General features: G+C 42.5%; 1 protein-coding gene across 1 annotated transcript in view; it reads right to left on the minus strand.

Annotated features, from left to right (window-relative positions):
- SYN3 (synapsin III) overlaps nt 1-24992 on the minus strand; it is a gene marked incomplete at its 3' end in the record, with an annotated part of 150809 nt that overhangs the window by 99167 nt on the left and 26650 nt on the right. Inside the window, exons 3-5 of the mRNA XM_026074587.1 lie at nt 23923-24014; nt 10074-10230; nt 3169-3258 (exon numbers count right to left, since the gene is read on the minus strand). Coding sequence (XP_025930372.1) covers nt 3169-3258; nt 10074-10230; nt 23923-24014 — 339 coding nt within the window. The remainder of the gene's footprint in view (nt 1-3168; nt 3259-10073; nt 10231-23922; nt 24015-24992) is intronic.

Consider the following 24992-nt stretch of genomic DNA (forward strand, 5'->3'; position numbering starts at 1 on the left):
GTTATTTATAAATTTTATATTCAGTGAATGTATATTGTCTTTTAAGGTAATGTTGCATAATGTTCACTTTTTATAGTGTCCTTTTATTCTAAACAGTAAAGTGGTTTTATTTCTATCACAGACATTCTGTCTCTGCTTCACTTATATTAGTTTCTGTCCACTTCAAATGTACACAAATGGATCTGCAAGTGGATTTATTCATTTCTTTCCCTTTCTTAATACTCTTTTATTGGACCCAATGCAGACATTCCACCTCTGGCAATTCCTGCTCTTTGGCAATGGCATCCATCCAGGAATCCCTCCCTCTTTTTATAAGGTTGATATCTTGAAGATCTGTTATCAGGGTCATAAGCCCAAAAGAGGTAAAAATCACTTTTGGAGTTCATGTATCCCACTTGTAAATTGGCCGTAGGGGGTCACTACGGAGCAAGACAGTCATTTGGCTAACGCCTGTAGCACCAGCAAGGCCTTGGAAGAACAGTTGCCAGATTGCTATTATTTTCAGTAAACGTATCACTGGGGAGAGGGTTGAAAAGTATATCCTCATAGCAAAGGAAATGAGGATTCATCTTTCAGATCCTTTCTGCTAGTTAAGGCTAGTTAAAAATGTCCTGTTGTCATGGGAAGGAAGCATCAGAGAATGTGTTTTCAACTAAATTAAAATGCTCACGAAAATGGGTCTACAAAATATTTGTCTCACTTGTACTTTAGGAAAATCTTTCATCTCTGTGGAGAATATTGATAAAGAATGAAACAAAATTTTAATCAGTTCTATATTTAATCCTAAGGTTTGGAAAGTAAGGTTTGGAAAGTTTTGGCTTAAAAGGATGGGAGTTTCTTATGTGAGAACTTCATTGCTTAGAGTGTATCACGTTGCAGAGATAAAACCATAAAGCTATATTTATAAACATTTCCAAAGTGTTTGCCATCCAAGGACCACAACATATTTTACAAGTGCTAACTGGTATAGCATGAAAACACCTCTAGGAAAGGCAAGAAAAGAGTGGGGAAGGGGTACTATTATTATTCCCATCTGATACATGAAGATGCTGATGCACAGCAGGCAAGCAACTTTCACAAGCCTTTTGTAGAGCTATGACTAGAACCCAGCTTGGCTGGCAAGTACTTGCCCTCTCTTAGCCTCCCTAGCACAGGATAGCATGAAGATACAGCTAGAAAGGATCTCAAGAGGTTGTTCCATCCTTTCATTCCTTTTTCCCCAGTCATAAGAGAGAAGCAGGAACACCCCCCCCCCGCCGCCCCAAAAATCTGGAAATGGCAATTCTGAATTTGACTAAATGGATTATTACTTAAGTAGATGTTTGGAAAGTGGTTGATTTACATCAGATTACTCAAGCTTGCATGACAGCAATGGTGTCTGTGTTCAAATGAGATTATCTACAGTTTATAAAGGTTTCCTTATTCTTTTACAAATAAGCAATAGCATCCACAAGTAGGTGATCAGTTATACAGAACACAAATTTCTGAAATTAAGAATTGGTGTTTTGCTAAACCAAACTACTGCACTAGTAATGAACACATCTACATGCAGAGGAATCAGTCTACAGATTATTTCCAGCCAGGAAAATAATGCTAAATTCACTAGGTAAAATATTTTCAATGAAAAGCTTAATCAAATCTTCCAAAAACACCATTCCTGAAGTGATGGTTAGACAAACTTGCAACTGTCCAAAAGCATTACACATGTCACAAAGCCCTCTTTATAGATTAGTGGGAATTAAGTGAAACAGAATTTATCAACTAATTTGTCTTAAAAATCTGGAGCAAACTCTAGCTTGGTGTATAAGGAGCATCTGTTTATTTATTTGTCTTAAAAGGCAATACAACTCTTACCACTGAATTACTGGAATGCTTCACAATGTGACTGTACTTACCTTCATGACATGCCTGTGAAGTGTGGAAGTGCTGCGGTCCCCACAGCACAGGTAGAGAGAACAGAGGATTGGATCAGAGAGGACAACTTTTTCAAGGTATTTGGGTACCTGGGATGCAAGTGAGCATCTGTGGGATTTTTCACAAGAATCTAAGGTAGGTTTGTTTTAGAATTTTGAAGCTCCATTAAGTGCTTATTTCCACCAGCAGATACCTACACCCTATTAAGCATCAGGGCTGGCCCACAGTCTCGCAAGAAGTTTGTGGGAAAGGAGGGACTTGAACACTTTTGAGCCCAAGGTTGACATTGCAAAACTCTTAGGCCTTCAGGCCTGCACCCTGACGCTGTGACTGGAGGTCACAGCAAACCATAGGAAACGAGCTCAAACAGCCGAGGGCTCCCACATGGGATCATGGTTCACACACAGAGGGTCTTATCAAAGCCTTAGCCGGGTAAGAGAAGCCACTAATTCATATGTGTAAATTGGGACCAAAAATTCCAGACAGACTTGTTATCTTTTTAATCCAGGGGAACAAAAGACACGAATAGTTTTAAAACCACTCACTTCTACTTGTTCTCCAAGACTAAAGGCGAATATGCAGTAGGCACCTGCACAGATCTCTTTAGAAGATGTCCTAAGAGTGCAGTACACAGTATCCATGCAGGCAAATAGGTGTTTAGTCGTTGGCCGGATGATTAGACCCCCCAGATCCACTATGCAAAGGAAATGTTACAAGGCGTTGGTAGAAAAAATGTTACAAGGTTTCTCAAGAACTTTGATTTACTCTGAGAACCCAACCAGGCTGATTGATAGGCATTTTTCTTTGATGACCACCACATAACAGACCAAGCAACCCGATGTTGTGAAACAAACATCTCTCACGGCCCATGTCTCAAATCTTCAATGCTTGGTAAACAGTTACAGTGGGGGGAAAAAGACATTTCATCTGAATAAAGTAATTCCTTACTCTAAGGGATGAGCTTTTGTTGACCATATTTTACAGTGGATTTTTGCCTTAGTTTGGAGCCTGTTCTCATTTTTCAGTTTTTGGGGGGTCCATACAAGACCTTGGGGAGGGCTGGGGAATAAGAAAAAAAGCTTCCTAAACAGTGCTTTTTGCATATTGCTTTTTAGCTGGTAATTCTTTTTGTATAAAACAGTCTAGTCCCAGTGGCTGCATTGCCATCTCTCATGCCCAACTCATATTCATTGCTCCCCCCCTACCCCCGTTCCTTAATATGCATTGGAATCAGAAGAAGGAAAGGGTACTCACCATCTGCTTATGGCTTGGGAAGAACGTTTGCTCCACGAGGGGGAACTTCTCAGGACCCAGCGAATTGAAGATTTTAATGAGCTGAGAGAACTTGGGGGGGAGGGGAGAGGAAGGGACGGGAAGCAAAAACAGACACAGAGCATTTCAGTGGCCTGTTGTGTGATAGTTAAGTGCTTGCAAAATGTTCTGATACTGGTGAAGGAGGTGAGAGAAATGTTATTATGCCTTGCCCACGTTGCTTTTTGGAATTGGCAGTAGTAAAAAAAAAATACAAACTTGCTATAGTCACCCAGCGCCAAGCCAGGCAGTGCACACAAATCTTGGACTGTGAGAGCAGAGGAAGGGTTAAAGAGCCAGAAGGGGATCAGTTTGGATTCAGTTAAAGCTCCGCTATGAACAAGCTTTGCTTTCCAAATATGGCTGGGGAGATGGTGGCGGGCCCTTTTCAGTAGTGAAAAGGGCTCAGAGGAGTTATGAGGCTGGAAATCAGTGCCACACTTGGGAATAGTGACAAAAGGAATCAAATCTCTCCTTTACATCTCTCCCCCACAGCCAAATCAAAGTAAGGCACATTTACTTGTGATGCTTAAGGGGAGGTGAACTGCTGAGTGAGACAGGTGACTCGGAGGAGTTACTCGTGTTACCCAGTGCTAGACCATAGAAGCACGAGGTCATTGTTAGACCTACTGGCATTTATCAGCCAGGAGTCTCCCAACATCCCCCCGATGCAGGGCAGGGGACAGGGGAGATCATCTCCTATCCCGGCCCCATCTACCAGTGAGGTCTGAGGCAGGCACCATTCTGTGAAAGTGGTGTATGGAGAAAGCAACATGTAACATCTACAGGAAAAGGAAGAGTGCTGGCATTTCATGTACAAGGGCAACAGCATGAACTTTGCTATTATCACCACTAGTATCACTATTATTAAATACTTATCATTCAGGGTCACGCCTAGCCAGATACAAAGCTCCACATGGGATGAGAATCTCTCAGTGAGATTAAAAAAAAAAAATTCAGGAGGGCTGAGTTTTGATTTCTGTTTGGCTTCCATAACCCCAGCAGAAGCATAGCCCAAGTAATTCCTGCTCCACTTTGGCCATCTGTGAAGCTATCAGACTTTTTCTTACACTGTCTGCAGCCTCCCTGTACAATCTGTCATTGGTCAGCTGGAGAAAATAAATTCTGCCTAAGAAAGAGAACATGATATCCTGAGGCACCATGACAGAAAAGGTTGTCAAAGCAGGACTGGGACATAAAAGAGAGAATAAGATGTGACATATATACCTGAAATCTTCCAGATCTCAGGAGAGACTTAATAGTCTTTAGAATCACACATCGAGCCATCCCGCTTTCTTCCCCCATTACCACAGACAATGCTGAACTGGCAGTGATGTGGTTAGACCGGCAGTCTTGCAGAAAGGGGAATAAGGGTGAGTACTGTAGTTCAATTATTTTCATGAGTGTTAAGAGAATATAATGATTGCGGATTGCTCCAAAAGAAGTGAGAATCTTGGCTCCTGCTGAGCTGGTAGATGTGACTGAACTCCCCACTGATGTCCTATTTGCAAAACAATTTACAAACTGAACCTAATTTGCAAGCCCTCTGAATGGAAAGTAAAATGATACCTGGAAATTTGGTAAATCAAGTTGAATTAACGAAAAGCCTCCAGTTTGGGCCAAGTCTCACTGTGCAGTCCTTTACACAAGCTCCTTCAAGTTCCCCGGCAACCCTAGGGATGCTTTCATCTTGAGGGAGCTCACACACAGATTAAGGGAAGGAGGTAGACATTTAGGCAACAAGGAAGAGGAAGGAAAACCCCCTTTCTCCCTAATGGCATAAACTACCTAATCTTATGTGTTCTAAACACTCCTGTGCTTTGGCTGAAGCCAGTGAAAGTACCAAATTGCAGCCACAAGGTTACTCTGCAAATAAAGAGAGAGCTACTGAGAATGTTTTCTGCTGAGTACCTATGTTAGGGCTTCTGTCACAGTCACTAGACTAGTCTAAGCAAAAGCATTTCTGTATATGGATGGGACCAGACTCTTTTGAGTGGTGCCGAGCGACAGGACACAAGGCAATGGGCACAAACTGAAACACAGACAATTCCATCTGAACACGAGGAAATACTTTTTCACTGTGAGGGTGACAGAGCACTGGAACAGGTTGCCCAGAGAGGTTGTGGAGTCTCCTTCTCTGGAGATATTCAAAACGCGCCTGGATGCAATCCTGTACAATGTGCTCTAGGTGACCCTGCTTGAGCAGGGGGGTTGGACTAGATGATCTCCAGAGGTCCCTTCCAACCTCAGCGATTCTGTGATTCTGTGATATGATATTGATTCTTCACTTGTTGGTAGAAAAATGCCCCTTCAGATGTTAAAGGGTGATATGTGTGTAAAAAATTCAGCCAATGTGTAAAAAAAACAGGCTGCAGGGTGGGTGCCAGACCCAGGCCACATGCTGAAGGGGCAGCTGCCAGCAGATTTGCAGACAAATGCAAAGAATCCTCTTCTTAATATCTTGGGTCAAAATGTGGCATTTAAGAAAATCCAGAAATCATCAAGAGCTGGCATATCCCACCACTAACACTGGCACCCCCTCACATGTATCAGCAGATAAGAGAAAAACTCCCCACGTAGAATAATTATTGTTGGCAAGGAGGGTGTTGATGTTGGGGAAGGAGGACAGCTTGCTTCTCTTAACTACTTGCACTAGCTCTGCACATCCTAGAGAAGAAAAATAAAGCCCTGTTTTGACTAGCAAAGCGAGCAAACAGGACTTAAAAGTTAAACAGAATGAGACAGAGTCAGCGAGAGGAAGAAAAACACCCTGGCTGAGAGCAGCACATGCTCCACGCTGCACGTGCATGCAGCCCTGGTGAACCATGGATGCCGTGGCAATGAGGCGACATCCGTGTGATCCTAGGGAAGCAGTGCAAACAAAATAAATGGAACAACCATGCAGTTGACAGATGGCATCTTGACTTGTTCCTTGGGCTTCCTTTTGAAGCATGCAGCTCTTGGCTGTGTCTGAAATAACAAGCATTTCAGACAAACAGGTGAGGGACTGAACCAGCTGAGGGCCTCCTCAGTGGGTCAGGCCTGCAAAAAGTTCTGACTTTGGTATTGACCCTCACGGGTCAGCTCCCTTCTTTTTTGGGGGGGCAGACACAATCAGTAAGGGTAGGATACTGGCCAAGAGACACCCATGTTGCGTGTTATGACAGCCTTTTAGACACCTAATAAAAGAGCTCAAGTAGCCATCCTAGTATATTTTAGATGGTTAGGAATGTCACTGGCAGCAGCTCAGCTAGACATTCCTCCCTTTCTTCCACATTTTGCTATCAATACTTACTTTCTGTGGCCCCACTGATTTTAGTGAGATTGACTCCAGACCACAGAGCTGCTCTGGGCAAGACAATGAGGCACAGTCTGGGTTTTATGCACCTGGAGCAGGTATACAAGTGCATTGCCTTGCCTGTGTTGGTTTGACCTCTTCTACCTCAGATTTACTTGGGTAGGGAGTCTTTACAGAGAAAAAAACAGGGTCCACTGAATGGATCTCAAGGCCTACGGTGCATATTTTTAAATCATCTAGGCTGCCAGGGAGCAGATACTGCTTTACAGTCAATGGTACTTTGGCTGGGATTCTCCTGGGCTCTGAAGAAGACTCTGATCTTCAAGACTTCATATTTGCTGCAGTCTTACAGATGCAAAAGTTGTCTTTCAATTGTGGTCATTACTGTATGTAATATGAGTACTAGTCTGAGCATTGTTCCCACAGTATTTTGTATTGTAGCTTTTATAATACAAAAATTATTATGACTGGTTAAAGCATTGTTTTTAGTGTGCTTGTAGCACTATTTCTCCCTACTTCTGTGATCATCTTAGATTCCATTTCTCTGTGTGTGAGATTCCCCTGAATATGTCTGTGTTTTATTTTTTTCAGAAACATCTATTTCAAACTGTGCCAGTCTTTAATGCAGATTTTAACCTTTGAAGAAATGTGTATTGCAGCACTGAAAACCTGGCAAATGTCATTAAAAAAATGGGTCTGCATGTTTGAGTAAACTCAAGTCCAAACTCAGCTGATTGTAATTACAGTTGCTGAGAAAACATCATTGGAAATTGCCAAGGAAAAACAGTCTCCCTTCCATCCCCCTCCACCAAATCATAGACATTTCAATGAAAGGGAACCATCTTTGGGGGAAAAAAAAAAAAAAGGAAGAGCGAAAAGCACAGTTCCCAAGGGGATCTAATTTCATTTCTTAATACATCTCAACAATTTCGTAGGTCCAAAAAGTTTCCAGTAATATTTGTTAAACAGATCCTTCATTTCAAGATGCCTGTTTGCAATCAAAACGGAACATGCACTAAAGTAAAGTGGTCTGTCCCTATCTCTCATTTTCCAGCTATCACAAAATCTTCTGGTTCTGCTGCCAGGGAAGCTTTCTGCCTTCCTCAGATGCCTCACTGCAATCTCTGCCTGAGCTAACTTCAGCCTGATAAAACTTCAGTGGTGCCAAATACCAGCTCAGATCCCGTTTGAGGTCTTAGACTGTGTAATTAGTTACACTCTTTATGTTTGGGGGTGGAGAGTAATGTGTGTATGGGGGCAGAAGGGAGAAGACACACTCTGTAAACCTGTTTTAAATGTTTATGAGTGGTTTCCTTGACTTTTCTGGGAAGGTTGTCTGAGCCAGCTGTATTCCCCATGAGTAAAACATGGCAGATCCAGACCCAGAATAGCTAAAGATGAGTTCCTGGCAGAGCCAATTTCTCCCACACTACCTTGCCAGCCCTGCTCTTTTTTTGCAATGTACTGAGTTTGTTTGTTTTCTTTTATTTTAGATTCCTAAAAATAAGCCTGTCACATCTTTAGGCCCCTGCACACCAGCACAACCATAATTACAAGGAATGATTTGAAAAATGTCAACTAAACAGTGACAGGCTCAATCCCAAAATCAGATGGAAGAGACCACATGACAGTCTTCCTCAGCAAAAGCTGGTGTAAATGCAGAGACTTTTTGTCTGGTCACTGAGGTCAACTCACTCGTAGTCTGTCAGACCAACTGTAGAAAACAAAGCCAAAATCTTGTACAGAACCTTGTGCTGATCCCCCTGTTCCTCCCCTTTCCCTTCCCAGAAACCCTAGTCATTCAAATGGGAACTGAGGGCAAACTTGCATCAGCTACCCATACAGAGATGGAAAAGTGAGATTTTTCCTGGAGGAGAGGACTGGGATTGCCCAGTGTATTAGTGCACTGAAACATTTTTGGAAAAGACAGTATGCTGTCTTGTGTACTGATAACCTGTGTGCATTCTCCAGGACTCCCTGTCTAGGTGCAGACACTGAAGGGCACCACGACTGGCACCAGCTTTGGTTTCTGAGTGGTGATAAGAGCTTTAAAGCTGTCTAGGTGGCATGTCCAATTGATAGCACTAACAAAGAGAAATGCTTGTAACCATTTCACCAAATGGAGGGGAAAAAACAGTCCTGGTTTTCAAGATCCCCTGGGATTCCAGAAGTGATCGACATTGCAGAAATTCTGTGAGACTGGAAACTGTTCTGGCCTTCAGCTTTGCTTGCAGACATCAGCATGACAGATCCTCAGGTTGCTTCACAAAACAGATAGTGCTAGACTCAAGTCAGTGACCTGCAGGTCACACAGTGCTTTGGAAAGGCAAGCTGCGTATGTAAATGCCTAAGTACAGACTTAGAACCCCAAATTTATGTCTCCTTTTTGCTAAATCTTGGCCTTATGCAATGCTCTATCTTTTGTCTCAGTGTAAACTCCAAATGTCATAAAAGGGGTGAAAACTGAGACAGCTATGCCTATAATGCTGGTACCTTTTCAGTATGAAATGAATTAAATCCAGCACTGAATAGTCATGGAAAAAAAGGACTGAGTCATTACAGACCTCAGCTGGATTTGAACTACCAATCAACACTCTGAAGACTTATAGGATATTTATTCCAAGAAAGTGAGAGAAGACTTAATAAAGTAATGAGGAAAATGGTTACCTCTTATAAATGTTATGTCTTAACCAAGGCTATATTTGTGCAAAGAGAAAGGGGAATTCTTAAAAAAGTATCTGAAAATTTTCCAGTGGGGTAGATATTGGAAAGTCCCATGTCCTTATCACTTCTGTATAGCTTGTAGTTCCCTGCTTCATTCCTAGAACAATGCAAGGGAAATTTCCATTCTGGAAGTACCAGTGACCAGGGAGGGCACTTTGGGATGAAACTGCTTGGAAGACCCAGGTGTGGACTCTGAAATGGTGTTGACATCTGACTTCTTCCTGCAGGCCCTATGATGGCCAGCCTTATTCCTCTGGCTCTCCTGCACCTTCAGTTCCTGCTGACTTAAAGCTTATCATAAAATAAGTCTGAGGAATTATTACAAACTTTTGTTTAGGGCTGAGGTAAGCCAATGCCAACATTTTTCAAGATTTCCTGAGACTTCCAAATGAACTTGACAAAATTTACAGGTGAAGGAGGCTCCCAGTGCAGAAATATCAAAACACTCTCTTGTATTGCTACCAAAAGCTGACTCAGCTACTCTGCCATACAAGCCATATTCTGCCGAACAACATACTCTGCCATACAACAAATCTAAATATTACTGTCTGTCTGCCACATAATAGAGTCTGGGACAAATAGAAACTTTCTACTCAGGGTGAGGAAATAACACCATGATATTACTAGAGGCTGATAAAGGAGAAAGGCTGATTTTTTTTTTTTTTTTTTTAATAAGAATTCCCAGCTGGATAGGCTGTTGAGGTTTGGCTTTAGCCTAAAGAGGCAGATTCCTATAAAATAAACTGGAAGGTGAATTTGGTACTTTGTTGATACTAGATTTTTACTTTGCAACGTCCACATGCAGTAGGGCTAGATTGCCACTTACCACCCAGGGCTTGCTGCAGAAGTTGTAGATGGAGTAGAGGGAGTTGACCGTGTGGATACCACCGTACTGGAGGCCGATGATGAGGCTGCGGAAGTCCTCTCCTAGTGCCATGCTGTAGGCATGCTGCCGGATCAGAACGAAGTCAGGCTTGAAGGACCTGGAAAACACAACGGGAGTGATGTTTTACTTTCTATACTCAGCAATGTTTCTTGTCTCTTCCTATTTCTTCTCCATCCTTCCCCTTTTCCTTTCATTAACATGTTGCTCTTCTTGGGGCCTCTAGTCATGTATTGCTTGTGTTAGAAGGTAGCAAAACAAACAAGAAACCCTAGTCATTAAAAAAAGGAAAATTCCAACATAGCTGCAAGTGTGAGAGTGTAGAAACATGCCAAACAGATTTGCTACAATTTCCATGTCACTCAGGCATGCATAGGAACAAGACACAAGTGGAGCCAAGGGTCATAAATTTACTTGGGGGGGGGGGGGGGGGATTCTCTTTTCTTTTGAAAAGCTTGGCCATATTTGGCAACACTTGTTGCAATGTGCTATGCAGATGAGGGAGCAAGAGTTTGTTTGCTGATGACTGAACAGAATATTGAAGCAATGCCCAGTGGGTGGGAAGATCATGAGGGATTTCAAAAAGCTATTGTACACATCCATGCATTAACGCACATTCCTCCTTTAATCAGCTTACTACATACACAGCACATCCCGGGCTCTTATGCTACATGTCAACAAGTAAAGGGCAGATATGATAAAGTAATTAATCAAATGAGCAGAGCCCCCAATCCAGTGACGTGACTCATGGTATGGACTTCCAGAGCGTTATTTAGCAAGACTAGAGCTGGGATTCCTATGGTTCAAAGGCAGCAGCTGTAACCAAATGGACAGAAAAGTGAGGCACTTGCTAGGTAAGCCAATAGGCAATAGATTGGCTTTCAGTCAGCCAGAACTCATTCCTTGGTGATATTGTGTCTTTGGAGCCATTCAAAAGACTTTGGAAACAGCAGCTGGAAAGAAATTATTTCCAAAATGGAGCTCAGCAGCTCATTCTTGAAGTCATGGAAGGGGCTTTTCCACTGAAGCAGGGGATTATTTTATACTTTAACAAAGGTTGCATCAAGGACATTGGAAAAAATTTCCATGCTGTATTAAAGTTTTTCAGAGAAATGAGCTCTGTAACCAAGTCCCATTACCTCACTACCCTCGAACATTTTCCTTGCTAAGAGACTATAATTTCTATCCTTTGGATGTATAAGCTGGAAATACTTGGGTTTATAGCCCCTATTTATGTTTCCATCATTCTGGCAGGGAAATACTAGATGGTAACTCTGGGCCAGATTGTGGCAACAAACACTGTATACAAAATCCAGAACATCTTTGTCGTTTTAAAGCTGTTCATTTTGTTTGTTGGCCTTGGGCTTTTGTTATGGCTCCAGACATGGCAAGGAGCATGCTTTGCTTTTGTGATGCAAGAAGCCAAGGTTTGGAAATGTTGTGATTCCCTCCCATGGCACATTTTTAAACCCAGGCGGGTTCCTTAATGTACTTGGCACCAAAGGTGGTGTTTTCCTCCAGCAGTGAGATGCATAATGAGCATCAGGAGGGCTGCACTATCAATGTGCAGCTGATTTATGGACCTGCCTGATGTCAAAGGGGGTGAGGCAAGCGGTGACCCCCTGCTGAGAAACAGCAAGCAAATACAAATCTTGGAAAGCTTTAGCTGCTCCATTTCTGCTGGACTTTCCATGTAAAAGGCACCCCAGAGGCAGACACAGATCCTCAGGAAGGATTAATCAGCTCCCTAGGATCAGGACTCAATGTCTCTGCTGAGTTGCAACAGTGTGGTGCTCGTGGGGGCAGGAGCTTCAGGCATGTCCTCCCTTCATTCAGCTTTCAGAGCCTGTAAAGAAGAAACTGGTCTCTGTTACGGTTCAAGCCTTTTCCGCAGCTTGACTTAGGGAAGAGCTCTTACTGAGGCCTTATATGTAATGGTTTAGACCATTGCTCTGGTCTCCCCTGAAGAAGCTACTGTATTTGCACACAAACATTTCCTCCAACACCCAGGGTTGGGCACAAGGTGCAGAGATAGGGAGGAAGCATGCTAACAAGTGTGGCCAGACAGGGGCAAGACACACGGTGGCTGGGAAACTTCCTTCAATGGCTTTTTTTTTGCCAGCCAAAAGCTTAGAAAAAGCTCTTGTCTTTTTAGATCCTGGCAAAGGAAGAGTTTTTCAACTTACAAGATGGACCCAAGAATACAGAATAAATGTAGAAAAGCCTATTATCAAACTCTGCATCATGTAGGAAGGCGAGACACTCTCTCATGCAGTAGATGAGAAGTGAATCTCTTTAAAGCGAAGGTGGACGCTGAATCTCTCTTTTAAACTGTGGGACAATGACCATGTTCCCATGGATACTGAGGAAAAGGCAGAGGAGTGCAGGGGCTGGAACTAGCAGAGAATAAACATCAGCTAGAGAGCCATGGAGTCTGGGAGACGTCTGTAAAGGAGAAACAGAGACCAGTGGCAAAATGTAGGATTAGGGGTTAGAAAGTATAATAGACAGTAAAAGGAAAACAAATAATCACAGCAGGAATGGCAACATGAACACTGAATGACTGAGAGTACTAGTGAACTGGGGAGAAAAGAGCTTGATTGCTTCACCAAAGAAGATTCTTACTGTTTTGGCAGAAGATTACTTTTGCAGGCTACTCTCATTTTCAGAGTATAAGTCTTATCCTAACATAGTGAACCTTGAATTTGTATAGCTATTAGTTTAACTATTTTCTTCTCTAGTTCAATGCAACCCAGCAGAGTCTCACGTGACAGAAAGTTGAAATCATAAGTAGAAAGACAGGTTATAGAGAAGTCCCACATTTGAAACACCATTGCCAAAAACATTGGGTGAGCCAAACTCAGTAGCACCTAACATACTGAGATCCTCAGCACCCGAGTCTGGCAGGACTAGGAGAGCAATGGCAGGAGTACACGCCTTTCATCGTCACTAGGTCTGTCTGTCCAGTATTTACACCACCACTGGTGACTCTTGAATAAGACTATATCCAGACCGCTGCTAAAGACAGGTTACAAGAATGGATTTGGCCACAGAAAGAATACAACGGAGCCCGTCAAGCTTCAAACATATAATGGGCAAGGAGAAGACATGGCTAAATGGAACTAAAAGTAAACCACTGATCTAAAACATATTGCTAATGACTTGTACCTGTGCTCTGCATGTTGGTGCAGTGCCCTTCCTGGACTGCATGGCAGAAACCTGCCTGAAGTCATGAATCTTCCTTACCATGACAGCCAGACTGATGAAGCTTCCACGAGAAAACTGGACCCCATCTTCAGGCATGATCCTTGCACAAAAGCCCTTTCTCAGACCCCAGGGGCTCAGTTCTCATCTACAGTTTGATTCCCAGCACTCCCTGGCAAAAGAAAGGCCACTAAAATGCATGTAACATCTTCCTAGAGTGGCGTAGGGATATAAGAATTCTTTGTAAAAAAGAATGCAGGAGACTGGAAAAGTTTCATTTTTTCAGATTGAAATAACTTGTGAGATTTTGTTTTCCTCTGGAATGGAAAGGAGCATTCCTTTTAGCTCATATCACCGCAAGCGTGATGACCTCTGCTACACAAGGCACAACCCTTTCAATGATCCGAGCGGTGCAGGACATAATCGGCTGCCCCCAGAGTGAAGCAGTCCCCCACAAGCCCCTGTAGCTCTTTCTCAGTTTGCAGTAGTTCTCTCCTTGTGCCAGATGTCAGTCAAGGCATAAGGCTGCCGCTCAGCCTACCTCCCCTCCTGGCAATTGAGGTTGACCAGTAATTACTGATTACAACAGTCAGTCACCCCAGGGTGATGACGAGTATCTGGCTATGAAGCTGTTAGTGCTGCCAGTCCTTGATTCTGATACTGCAATGCAGGATGTTTGTTTGCATTTAACTGACTCCTTTTCAGCTTGTTCCAATGTGTTTTAGTAGTTTCTTTCCTTCTTAGCAGTAAAACTATACCTTAGAGACAAACCCAAGTATAAAGTCTGGGTCCAGAATACCTAATACTTTAGAGAAAGGAAGAGATCTGACTGCAGGATATAATTTCTTAGCTTGGAACCATCTACCCTTAAATTTGCGACAGCATTAGCTTTCTTGGAAATAGACTTGCCAGAAATGAGGGAATATAAAACAATTTAAGAGATTCCTATGGAAATTAAACAATCTCAGGAGCAGCAATAACTGTCCTGGTGACCACAACTGTCATATGTTTCTGGTGATAAGAAGAGAATCGTCTCTGAAAAGATCATCTGTAACATTTCTCTATAGTAAGCAGGTCCCCAGCCACTGTGGATGGGATACAGAAGATGATGACAGCAAATCCTGCTGGGAAGTTTCATGTCTGAAAGGGATTTCCTGTTTCTTATTTCTGATTATAGATACGACTCTGGCTTGCTTCCTGGTCCTTCAGCTGTTCTGACTGAACTACAAAGAGCTCCATGGGCATGAAGGAGGAAAACACAAGAATAGATTATGTTGTCAAAACACCTTTTAATGGCCCCTTCCACCTCCCACTGCAGCCAGTTAAAGGGTATACTTGTTTTATACCTTTGCGTTGGGATGGGTTTAGAGAGCTCTTTGCTTGTGCTGTGGATGGAGGATGTGCTCTCCCACTCTCTAAAGGAGTGCTAGCCTTACAAGGCACTTGGCCCTTCACATCAGTTGAAAAGGTCTACCTTGGACACCTCAGAAGCACATTTTCACTTCAGGTTCTACCTATTCTCCTTCATTATTTAAGGAGACTTTACTCATTTTTATGACACTTCCCACTGATCATCACATTTTGACTAAGATCTCTTCCAAAGCCTCTCCTATCTGATCAGCATGCCGTGAAAAGGAAGGAAAGTGTAGAATTAAGCAATATGATATAACAGGCTTTGCATTATTGGGAAGTAAGGGAGCCTTCAGGCAACATACTGAGGCACACGTCCAAAACTTAAGTGGCTGTGACTATCTGAGAAATACAATAATCCCTGCAAGTATGCAGTGCCTCAGGTATCTGAGAGCTAATAGAAAATGACATTTATGAAATAAGAACAAGCTCTTTCTGTGCTTTACCTGGGTGTTAATGGAATTGTTATTACATCACTGAAAAGTAATTAGAAATCTATGACATTTTCACCTATCATGATGTTAGATTTAATATTACATTGGATGTCATAGTAAAATGAGAAATTTGCTAAGAAAAGGTCCTATTTCAGACAAAACTCCATGTCATATTTCCTACAGAAGGAGGAGAACTGATGAAATTACCTGTGTGAGTAAGATAACTCAGAGTTGGTTATTGAGAAACAGTTTAAGGCAACATAGAACAGAGAAGTAGCCGGCTTTTCCAGGCTGGAAGAAGGAACAGGTGGTCTTTTGGGACACTGTAATAAAGAAATGGCTGGGGGCAAAACCATGGGGTTGTGGGGGAGTCTACTGCAATAAAAGGAGCAGGAAACAGGAATCATGTTTGCAGTGGGACCAGTACCACTACACAGAGATTAGGACATCTTGGAAGATGCTCTAATTTGCCTCTCAGGAACAGACCAATGGTTAAAGTCAAAGAGCCATTAAAATGCTTGTTCCACATTCCCCAAACTGTTCAGTGACAGTCTCCAAAGTCTGTCATATTTTTTACTTGTAAACTGATCAACCTAGACAAGGAAATGCATATGGACCCTAGCAATGCCTCAAAGAAACAACTGCATCTGCCAGCAGCAGCTTGACTTCTGAAATGCTTGCGACCCAAAGCTTTTAAAGGTGATCAGAATACTTTCCAACATCACAAAACAGCATAATTTAGGTTGGGGAAGATCTCTGGAAGACATCTGGTCCAACCCTCTGCTCAAAGCAGGGCTAATTTTAAAGTTACATTGGGTTGCTCAGGGTCTTGTCCAGCCAGATTTGGAATATTTCCAAGGATAAAGAGTCCCTATTCTCCCTGGGCACGTGTTTCAGTGTTTGATCACCCTCACTGTGGAAGTTTTCTTTCTTAGCTCTAATTGGAATTTCAACTGCTGCAACTTGGGCCTGTTGTTTCTCTTCCTTTCACTATGCACCTTCAAGAAGAGTGGCTTCATTTTCTCTCTACCCTCCTATTAGTTAGTTTATGACTGTGAGTAGGTCCCCTGCAGCCTTCTCAGTTACAGACTGAGCAAATCTAGCACTCAATCTCTCCTTTGGATGTCATTTGCTCTAGCTCCTCAACCATCTTGGTGGCACTTTGCTCAAGTCATTCCAGTTCGTCAATGTCTTTTTTTACACTGGGGAGCTCACAGCTGGACACAGGACTCCAGATGTGAACAGAGTCTCACTAGCTATGCTATTGCAAATACAGCCCAGTGAGCAGTTGGCCTTCTTCCCTGCCAGGGCACATAGGACCCCAGGTCCTTTTCTGCAGAGCTGCTTTCTCTCCAACTGGCCCCCAGCTGTACTGGTAAATGGGATTATTCCTCCCCAGGTGCGGGACTTTGCAATTGTCTTTACTGAACTCCATGAGGTTCCTTTTGGCCCGTTTCCCCAGTAGCTGAGGTCGCTCTGAACAGCAGCTCTGCCCTCTGGCGTATTAATTGCTCTCCAACCTCCAACCTGTTGGAACCCCTGAGCTTGCTGAGGGTGCACTCTGTCGCAGTGTCAGGTCATTAATGAAGGTCTACCTAGACCAGTATGGAGGCTTTGGCCCCTCGCTTCTTCCATTTGTCATTCCTGGAAGAAGCCCTAGTAAAAAAACAGGTAAAAGGAGACAAATTAAGAGAAGACTGCGGCGGGGGGAGGGAAGCTGATCAAGACTGAACCAATCTACATCAGTCTTTAATCATCCTTGCATTCAGTCCAGGATTAACTAATTGATGAACACTCTAGATGCTGGCAGCACATTTCTTATTGGAAAGAATGACTGTGAATGAGAAAAGGGCCAGGGAGCAGTTTAGTCTCTGAGATGGTCCCCACCCTTGTCTGCTCAAAGTGACTTCTGCTTTCTGGCAGCTGCCTGCACTCCAAATGTTTTCCCAATAACTGTCAGCATCCTGCTCGCACGTCGGCTAGGCGCCAGCTGCAGAGGAGGTGAAGGGGGACATTATTCATCTGGAAGATCTCTAAACCCCGATGAGAGAAGCAGGCCTTCCAAGCATCTGTTAGCAGCAAGAACTGGGATGGAAGCAGCTGAAAATTAATAAATAAACACACCCCAACTTCTCTTCCCTTTCTTAGCTCCTGCTCAAAAAAGAGGAGAGGGACACACAGGTTGGGGGGTAATATTAGTGGGAGACTATGGTAAATCATCACCTGTGTGGGCATCATTTCTACAGTTTATAAATGTTTACTGGAGGTGTTAAATTGCTTTATATGTAACTACAGCATGCCAAAGTCTACCCTATCTGACATCTTGTTCCAGCCCATTATCTCTGCAGGATACTTAGGTAAGGGAAGTGGTCATTTTGCACTTTGTTGTTTTGTTTAAAGCGCACTTGTAAAAGCTTACATGATGTTACATGCACTTCTCCATTACATTTACATATTGCCATGCCATCAACACAAAATATTGGCCAAATGTTGCTCAGTGTTAAATATACAGCACATATTGTACTATACAGTGTGGCACATTGTGTTAATCTTGGGAGAACTATATGCTCAATATATTTTTCCAGTTGGCTTCTAGGAACCTGAACACTCCAGATAGATAGGTTTCTCCCATCTTTTTGCCCACCTGCATCTTTGCAGAGATTTCCAGAATATTGATTTGAAAGGAAAAAAGAAAAAAACAGACGTACTCCTAAAAAGGAAACCCCCAACAAAATCAAGAGTCAAATTTAAACAGATAGCCTCTAGGCAGAGCCTAGGTTTCCTCTTTGGCATAAGCTTCCTGGAAGGTGAGAAGCTGGGCAGTGACTTAATGCCTAGTGATATGTCCTGCATCAGCATCCATGGACAGTAGCTACACCTGTGACCTCCCAGCTCTTGGGAGTGAACAGTCCTCAAGAGAAAAGAAAATACTCATCTAACGATGAGCAGCTACTGTGCAGCAAGATAGCTTGTCCTTCATAGGATAGAAGACCAACTCACCTCCTTCAGGGAGCAGCTCTTAGGTGTGAGGTGGGTGAGCCCAAGGGGATGGGAAAAGGTTCAGTATCCTCATCTGGTGTTAAGGAGCCTTGCATCCTGGAGCAGGCAGACCTTTCATAGCCAGAATACACGTGCCTCTAGGGTCTGCAAGCTCCAAATAGCCAGAAGACACCTGCTGCTACAGTGGCCATTTTCTTCCACCATGTAAAAGGATATACTTCTTCACGCTGTATGATAGTAATACAGTTTTGCAGTGCAAAAATATGCAGTGGGAAAAAAGCACTCTCAGGCCCTGGTGTGTTTGGACCATGACTCAACAGGTTGCCATCCTGTTAACAGAATGCAGGCAAACACTGCATCAGCTGGAACCAACAGGAAAGTTGCTATTAATTAAAAGGATGACAGAAGAGGTAGAGGAACCTTCGTGTAGAGGAACCAGGGCATTCACCGACCCCACCACAGCTGTGAGTGACAAAGGCACATCAGTCAGCTAGCCAGGTGAAATATGCATATTCTTATACAGACTGGCCAAACTGAGGTAAAGTCTGTAGGACTAAGCACTGCTCCATAGTGGAGATACTACCCTGCAACAGGAGTTTGTCGAGTACACAACCTCCTTCTCGCTTTGCTACCAGTTTTGTCAGGGCTGATAATGTCTCATGTTGAACAAAGATAGACTCTCCCTGTTTGCCAGGGCAGGGTTGTTGCTATTGCTCCATGCAGGGTTGTCACTGCTTCAGACCCTGGGGATCTCCCAGTTCATCAGCTGTTTTCTGTACTGTGGTACTGTACCATCAGGGCATCGCTGTGGTAAGTCACATACAGAAAAACCAAAATATGCTTTTTGCAGTGGATGATCAGCCCCAGTGGCAGAAGAACCACCTCCACAGGGAGACAGGAGATGAAAGCAGCCTGGAGCATGATTAATTTATATCCTTAAAACTCTGAAATGCTCCCAAACACATTAGTATTCCCTATGTAAGAAAGCTGTCCAGATTTTCAACATACCTCTTTCTTATTCCCACATCTACTGGAATTAATAGTTGATGGTTTGTAAAGCCCAAAAGGCAAACACAGTACTGCCTTTAATCTCATGCAGAGGCTGAGATCATAGTTTGGGAGTCTAAGTGCTGTCAGAAGCAGAGACAACCCAAATCTCATTTATATTGAGTCACTTTTATAATATTCTGAGAGCATAAATACTCCATAGAATGACTGCAATACCAACACTGATCCCAGCACCCTTCGCATCCCCCTTCTCGGTCCTGGATCAGAACAGGGAGCAGTGTCCGGTGTGATATGAGGCAGAGGGGTGCTCAGAGACAGAGCTCACTAGAGGTGCTCCATGGCCAGCTCTTTTTCTTCTAGCTTTGAAGATAACCTGCACTGAATAGGCTGATGGAGTCATCACATTTCATGGTGGAAATGGTATGGGAAAACACAAGCAGTTTTAGAGGTGTGTTGGATGATATTCTCTACCTCAGATACCACCTTTCACTAAGACTATCAAATCCCTCACCCTGTACTACAGCTGTGCAAAATTTAATAGGGAGAAAAAGGAGGTGGAAATCCAGAATTTTGTTACTGTAAGATTAAACTATGAGAACCACACTTATATAAAAATCAGGCTAGCTAAGTAATGCCTAACTTCAGCATGTTATGTTGTTTACTAACTTGGCTGAAGTGACTTGTTTAAAGATACACAGGCTAGGAAGCATGGAGGTTTGTATACTTCCAGTTCCTTGTTCTCTTTAATTAATTGACAATAATACTTCTAAAAGCTCCCCGCCCCCCAAGGCCAGTGATAAGTGTAGGACTTCGAGGATTATTACGCCTTTGTGCTAGGAGATTTTTTTTTTCCCCAGGAAGACGAACCACAGTTCTTTCCTGGTATAATTCAAATCAGTTTGCACAGGGTCTAAAAGAATGCCTTAAATCTGAGGTGCCAGAAAGGATCAAGAGATCAGCAAAGAAAGAGCTTTGATTTAAACATGCAATAAGATGTCTCCAGTTTAAATAAAGAACTAGAAGACATGCTGCAAAATGACAGAATTGAATATGGTAATAGTTCAGTTAGCATGATTTAAAACTGCAGAGAATATGCCAGTGTTTGCTTTATTATTATTATTATTATTAGTGTTATTATTATTACTATTACTAATAAAAGTGTTTATCATTTTATCCATTTAAAATTCATTGGCCTGTAGTGTATTCACTATTTTTAGCTCAAACTACTACACTCTGTTGCCATTGCTTTGAAGAGGAGTGTGAAGAAGGAAGGGTTTCTGCAGGGAAGGAATCCCAAGTATGCCTGTTACCTAGATATTCCTATTTCCTTCCTAAAGCTTGTCAGTTAGGTTTCCTGGGACTCAGGGTGTTCAAAAATGAGTATTAGTATTATATCTCATGGTCTAGAAACGTTCTGACTTGTGACTGAAAATCTTGCTTAATAATTAGACCTAGTAAGTGATGAAGAAGAGATGTGTATGACCAACATATCATGAGGAACACCTCCTCAGTGACCTCAATCTGTATGCACAAAGACTGAAGGATTGCATCCAAGTCAAACAATTTGGTCTCCTAGAAATACTAGTCTCTTGTTTCAATTTTGTTCAATCATCTACTTTATTATGACTATATTTATTATTATTACTACTACCATTATTATTATCCTTGACAAATCTCTTTTCTAAATTCCTTCAGTTACTTTTCTGGTTCCCAAACTCAAGGGGCCACATGGACCTTTCCATTTCTTGATTAAATACAAACAGCTTTTAAGCAGGGAGCCTCCTGCACTGCAGTTTGAATGTTTTGGTAGCAGAAACTCTCCTCGCTGTTCCTCCAATAGTGTTTGCTGAGGCCATTCACTTAGAACCATTCATTTATTGCCACAATATTACAGTCATCTCAGTCCTTCCCATTTGCCTCAGAGCTGGAGTGCTCCCCTGACTAGAATAACTGAACCACAGTGAATATCAAATCATCTTCAGTGGGGTCAGTCCATGAAAGGTGCCTCAGGTAGCGTTGCCCCTGCGGTGGGAGTACACCGACAGGTGTCTGGAAATACATCCTTGTGGCCGGGTGGACCCTGGGTATGGGCAGGGGAGATGGTGGGCTCTGGGGTGGCAGGAAGCAAGCTGCATGTGTGTGGATGAACCAAAGCATCTGCGCTTCTTTGCATGCCCAATGGGGTAGAGTGTCTCCACTCAAAAATATTTCAATAGCTTGGTGTACGCTTACATGCAATATGAATCTCTCTGCAAACAGAGATTCCCGAAGATAGTGCTCTACATAACAGCCCATAACTTGCTGGAGCAGGGGGAATTCTAAGTAGACAACATGAACAAAATGTATATAGCACTCAAGCAGGAACATGCTGAAAACACAGTAATAAAATATTTCCTTTTACTTTTCTGTGTGTGAGCATGCAGGGTGTTGTTATGAAGCAGTGAGCAGAAAGACCAAAGACAAGAAAGGAAGGAGGTACAAGAGTCAGGTATGGGATATATAGAATTACGCTCTAAAAATAAGACATGCTGTTTTTAATCTTCTTTTTGCTTCACTGATAGTAGAAAGGCTGAAAAGCATCCATGAAGCAGGGCAGTGTTTGCAGGAGAGGTAACAAATGAAAAGCTGAGGGGAAATATACTGTGTAGCTCCATGCCGACCAGAGCTGAGGGGCTGGCTGAACGACTTCCACACAGGCCATTAGTAGTATGTTCCTCAGTCAACTTTCTAAAGCAAAGAAGAATTTTTTGTCTTCACAACTTTTCAAGTATTGGTAACAGTGGTTGTGTAAGGGCTCTTAAACTCACTGAGCTGGGGAGGAAGGGGCACATCAGTACATGCTGTTGTGTTTGTAAGGGCTATTTCAAACCATGGACAAAACATGCACATAGCCATATATATTGGGTATCTAGACAGACATCTGTTTGCCAAATTCACCTCCCACTACACAGAAGCTTTTATCCATAGCATGCATAGGTGAAAACACAAAAGCTGAACTACTGCCACTTGTAAAAACATATGCATTTTCATATATAAAGAGCCATGTAGAAAAGCTAGCTTTGATACATGCATATTTACCACAAGCAGAAACATGAACATCATGCCCCAGACACTCATGTGAAATAAATTTTGTCTTCAGTTTCAGTTTAATAGCTGAAGAGCTTTCTGCCAAACTTAAGAATGATTTTGGGAGGAAAGGCATGGGAAGGAAAATGAAGATGTGATCAACCTAGAAAATTGTTCTTGGGAAACTTTCCAGCATCATGAGCAAACGAACACAAGAGTGCATTAGCACAGCGCACTGGCTGATGGACATTCCAGCGGTGGGTTCACAGGACATATACTTTCCTTTACTGAGAAACAGGCATTTGTGGGACAAGAGAAAGCAAATGGATATAACAGACTCAAACTTTAAAGTTTTTAGCAGAGACTCATGAAATTTACCAAAGAATGAACAGAGACTTGCGGACATATGAAGAGCTGTCAAGACCTGAAAGGAATTGATGGACCACAGTCATAGCTAATCAACGCTGACAGTGTTGTTTTGGACTGCTTGAACTGGAAACGATGTCTTGAGAAATTAAACTGAGGCCAGCGTTGTCAGAATCACTATTTTTCAGCTGCTCTGATGAGCCCCTTCAAAAAATCTCACTGCTTGAAATCTTACATATCTGTATCTCTGTTTCTGAACTAGAAGCAAATAGACAAAGGTGCTGATTAAATGTGCAAGTGTTATTAAACCTGTAAATGCTATATACCCCAGAAAGTGCAAAGGAATTGTACAAAAAGAAGTAGACAGGCTAGAAAAATGGACTTGGAATAACAGTGAGATTTCACCATGAACAAAGAAAAGCTATTGTATCAAAGATGAAATGTGGGGTTGGAAATTGAAATGACAGAAATTAATAAAGATGTGGGCTTGGAAATAAAAAGGTGAAAGGTAATATTAGGACTATGTAAACAGAGACATTTTACTGTCATGCACAGATGTGGCAGCATCCTACACTGCTCTTTATATAGCACCAGTAAGATTGCATCTAACATACTAACTTCAAGTTGCAGGCACCCTCGTGTCAGAAAGAAGGAGACCAGTATTTCTAAATAATGAATTGGATGGGTGACTGGGGAAGCATTGCCCAGGCAAAGTGTCTTTGCCTCAAATGACTGCAGTTATAAAGCAATGCTAGCAGAGATAGAAATCCCCAACAAATGGAGATATGGTATTACCTCTGAAAAAAACTACAGGGCAAGGCTGAAGGATTGGAAATCTCTGGCAAAAAAAGTGGTATTTCAGGAGCAAATCAGGCTTTGTGGCTATTGTGAGGGCAGTCTGCCAGGGTCTGGAGCTAGCACAGGCAGGCTAATGCATGGAAAATACTGTATACAATCAAGGTAAGTTGACAGAACAGTACAGGAGAGAAAAATCAAATGAAAGAAGATCCATTGTCTACCCCTTACACTAGCAGGCCCAAGGCTTAAACGAACCTGAAAAGGAGGCATTTGTGGTTAAATGAAGGGTCTGGACAGGAAACAATGACTAAATGGCGTAACATGCAATTGAGACCTGATACAAAACCACCAGAATCAGAACAGTCTTTCCACACCTCCAGAAAAATTTGAAATCAACATGACTGTGCTTGCTTTAGTTCAGATACTGGTCAGACCCTTAGGTCATCCTGTTTGCTCCCACATTGCTCCAGAAAGCCAGCTTGGCAAGAAAAGCTAGCGTTCCTCACCTTACCACCTTGGTGCCGTTCCTTGTGACCTGCATGTCCACCATGCAGCCGCCAGTGACATAAGCAGCCAGGTTCAGCTGGGAGAACTCAGCCTGGAGCAGAGCAAAAGGACAGAGCGTTACTTGAGGACAGAAGAGATACAAACACATGCACACAGACACAGAATTGTCTTCAGATGGAATGTGTCTTTCCATTTTTTTTTTTTTCATGAGGCAACAGTAGATCCAATTACGGCTGATTTGCCCTGGAGAGACTGCAGAAGTATTTATGGCTCCCACACTTGGGCTGTACAAGTATACAGGATTAGGCTTATTGCAGTAATAAGTACTGAAGGAATTAAGAATGAGCAAACTGAAAAACGCACGCAGGAAAGAGTAATAATAAAAAAAAGAGGTAAGGTCATTTGAATTCAAATTCCAAGTTTCCACTTGGAAACATTCATTTAGAATTATGTCTGAGTTGGCTGTTGTGCCACTCGCCAGCTATAAAACAAATACAAAAGATTTATACCTCTCTAAATAGCTAAAAAGCCTCATTATGCTGTAGGAAGGTGATAAGCAGAGGCACCCACCTGATGTGGTTTACTTATTAAGTTTTTAACTATTAAAGGGTTAGCAAAGCTGGGTAGGCTATTAACAGTGCTACTCAATTATTAAAACAATTTATCTTTTAAAAGAGGTGTGACTTACAAGTCTGGAAAGGTTGGAAAAGAATATTTAAGCTATGGGAAGCAACTGGCAATGCACTGTGGGGTGATTATGACTGCAGTGGGTGTCAGTGAAGGTTAAGATATTAATCAAAGCGATTAACTGGGCCAGAGGTGTGATAATCCTCCAGCATGGAAGCTAGCTCTACTGCCCATCTGATGTAGCCTTCAGGCAGAAGTGCAAATGAGACTCAGGGGTCTCAGGCCACTTGGAGTAGGATAAGGATATCAGGATTAGCTGATCAGAGCTAGACTCATGCTCCAGCTTCTTAATCTGTTCTTTATGAATAAATGAGTAGACCTTAGACTAGAATAACATATCCATTTATTATGCTTACTGCTGGACTATGCAAGGCCTAGCTTG

The sequence above is a fragment of the Apteryx rowi genome, unplaced genomic scaffold (genome assembly GCF_003343035.1).
Source record: "Apteryx rowi isolate R43461 unplaced genomic scaffold, aptRow1 scaffold_390, whole genome shotgun sequence".
Taxonomy (NCBI): domain Eukaryota; kingdom Metazoa; phylum Chordata; class Aves; order Apterygiformes; family Apterygidae; genus Apteryx; species Apteryx rowi.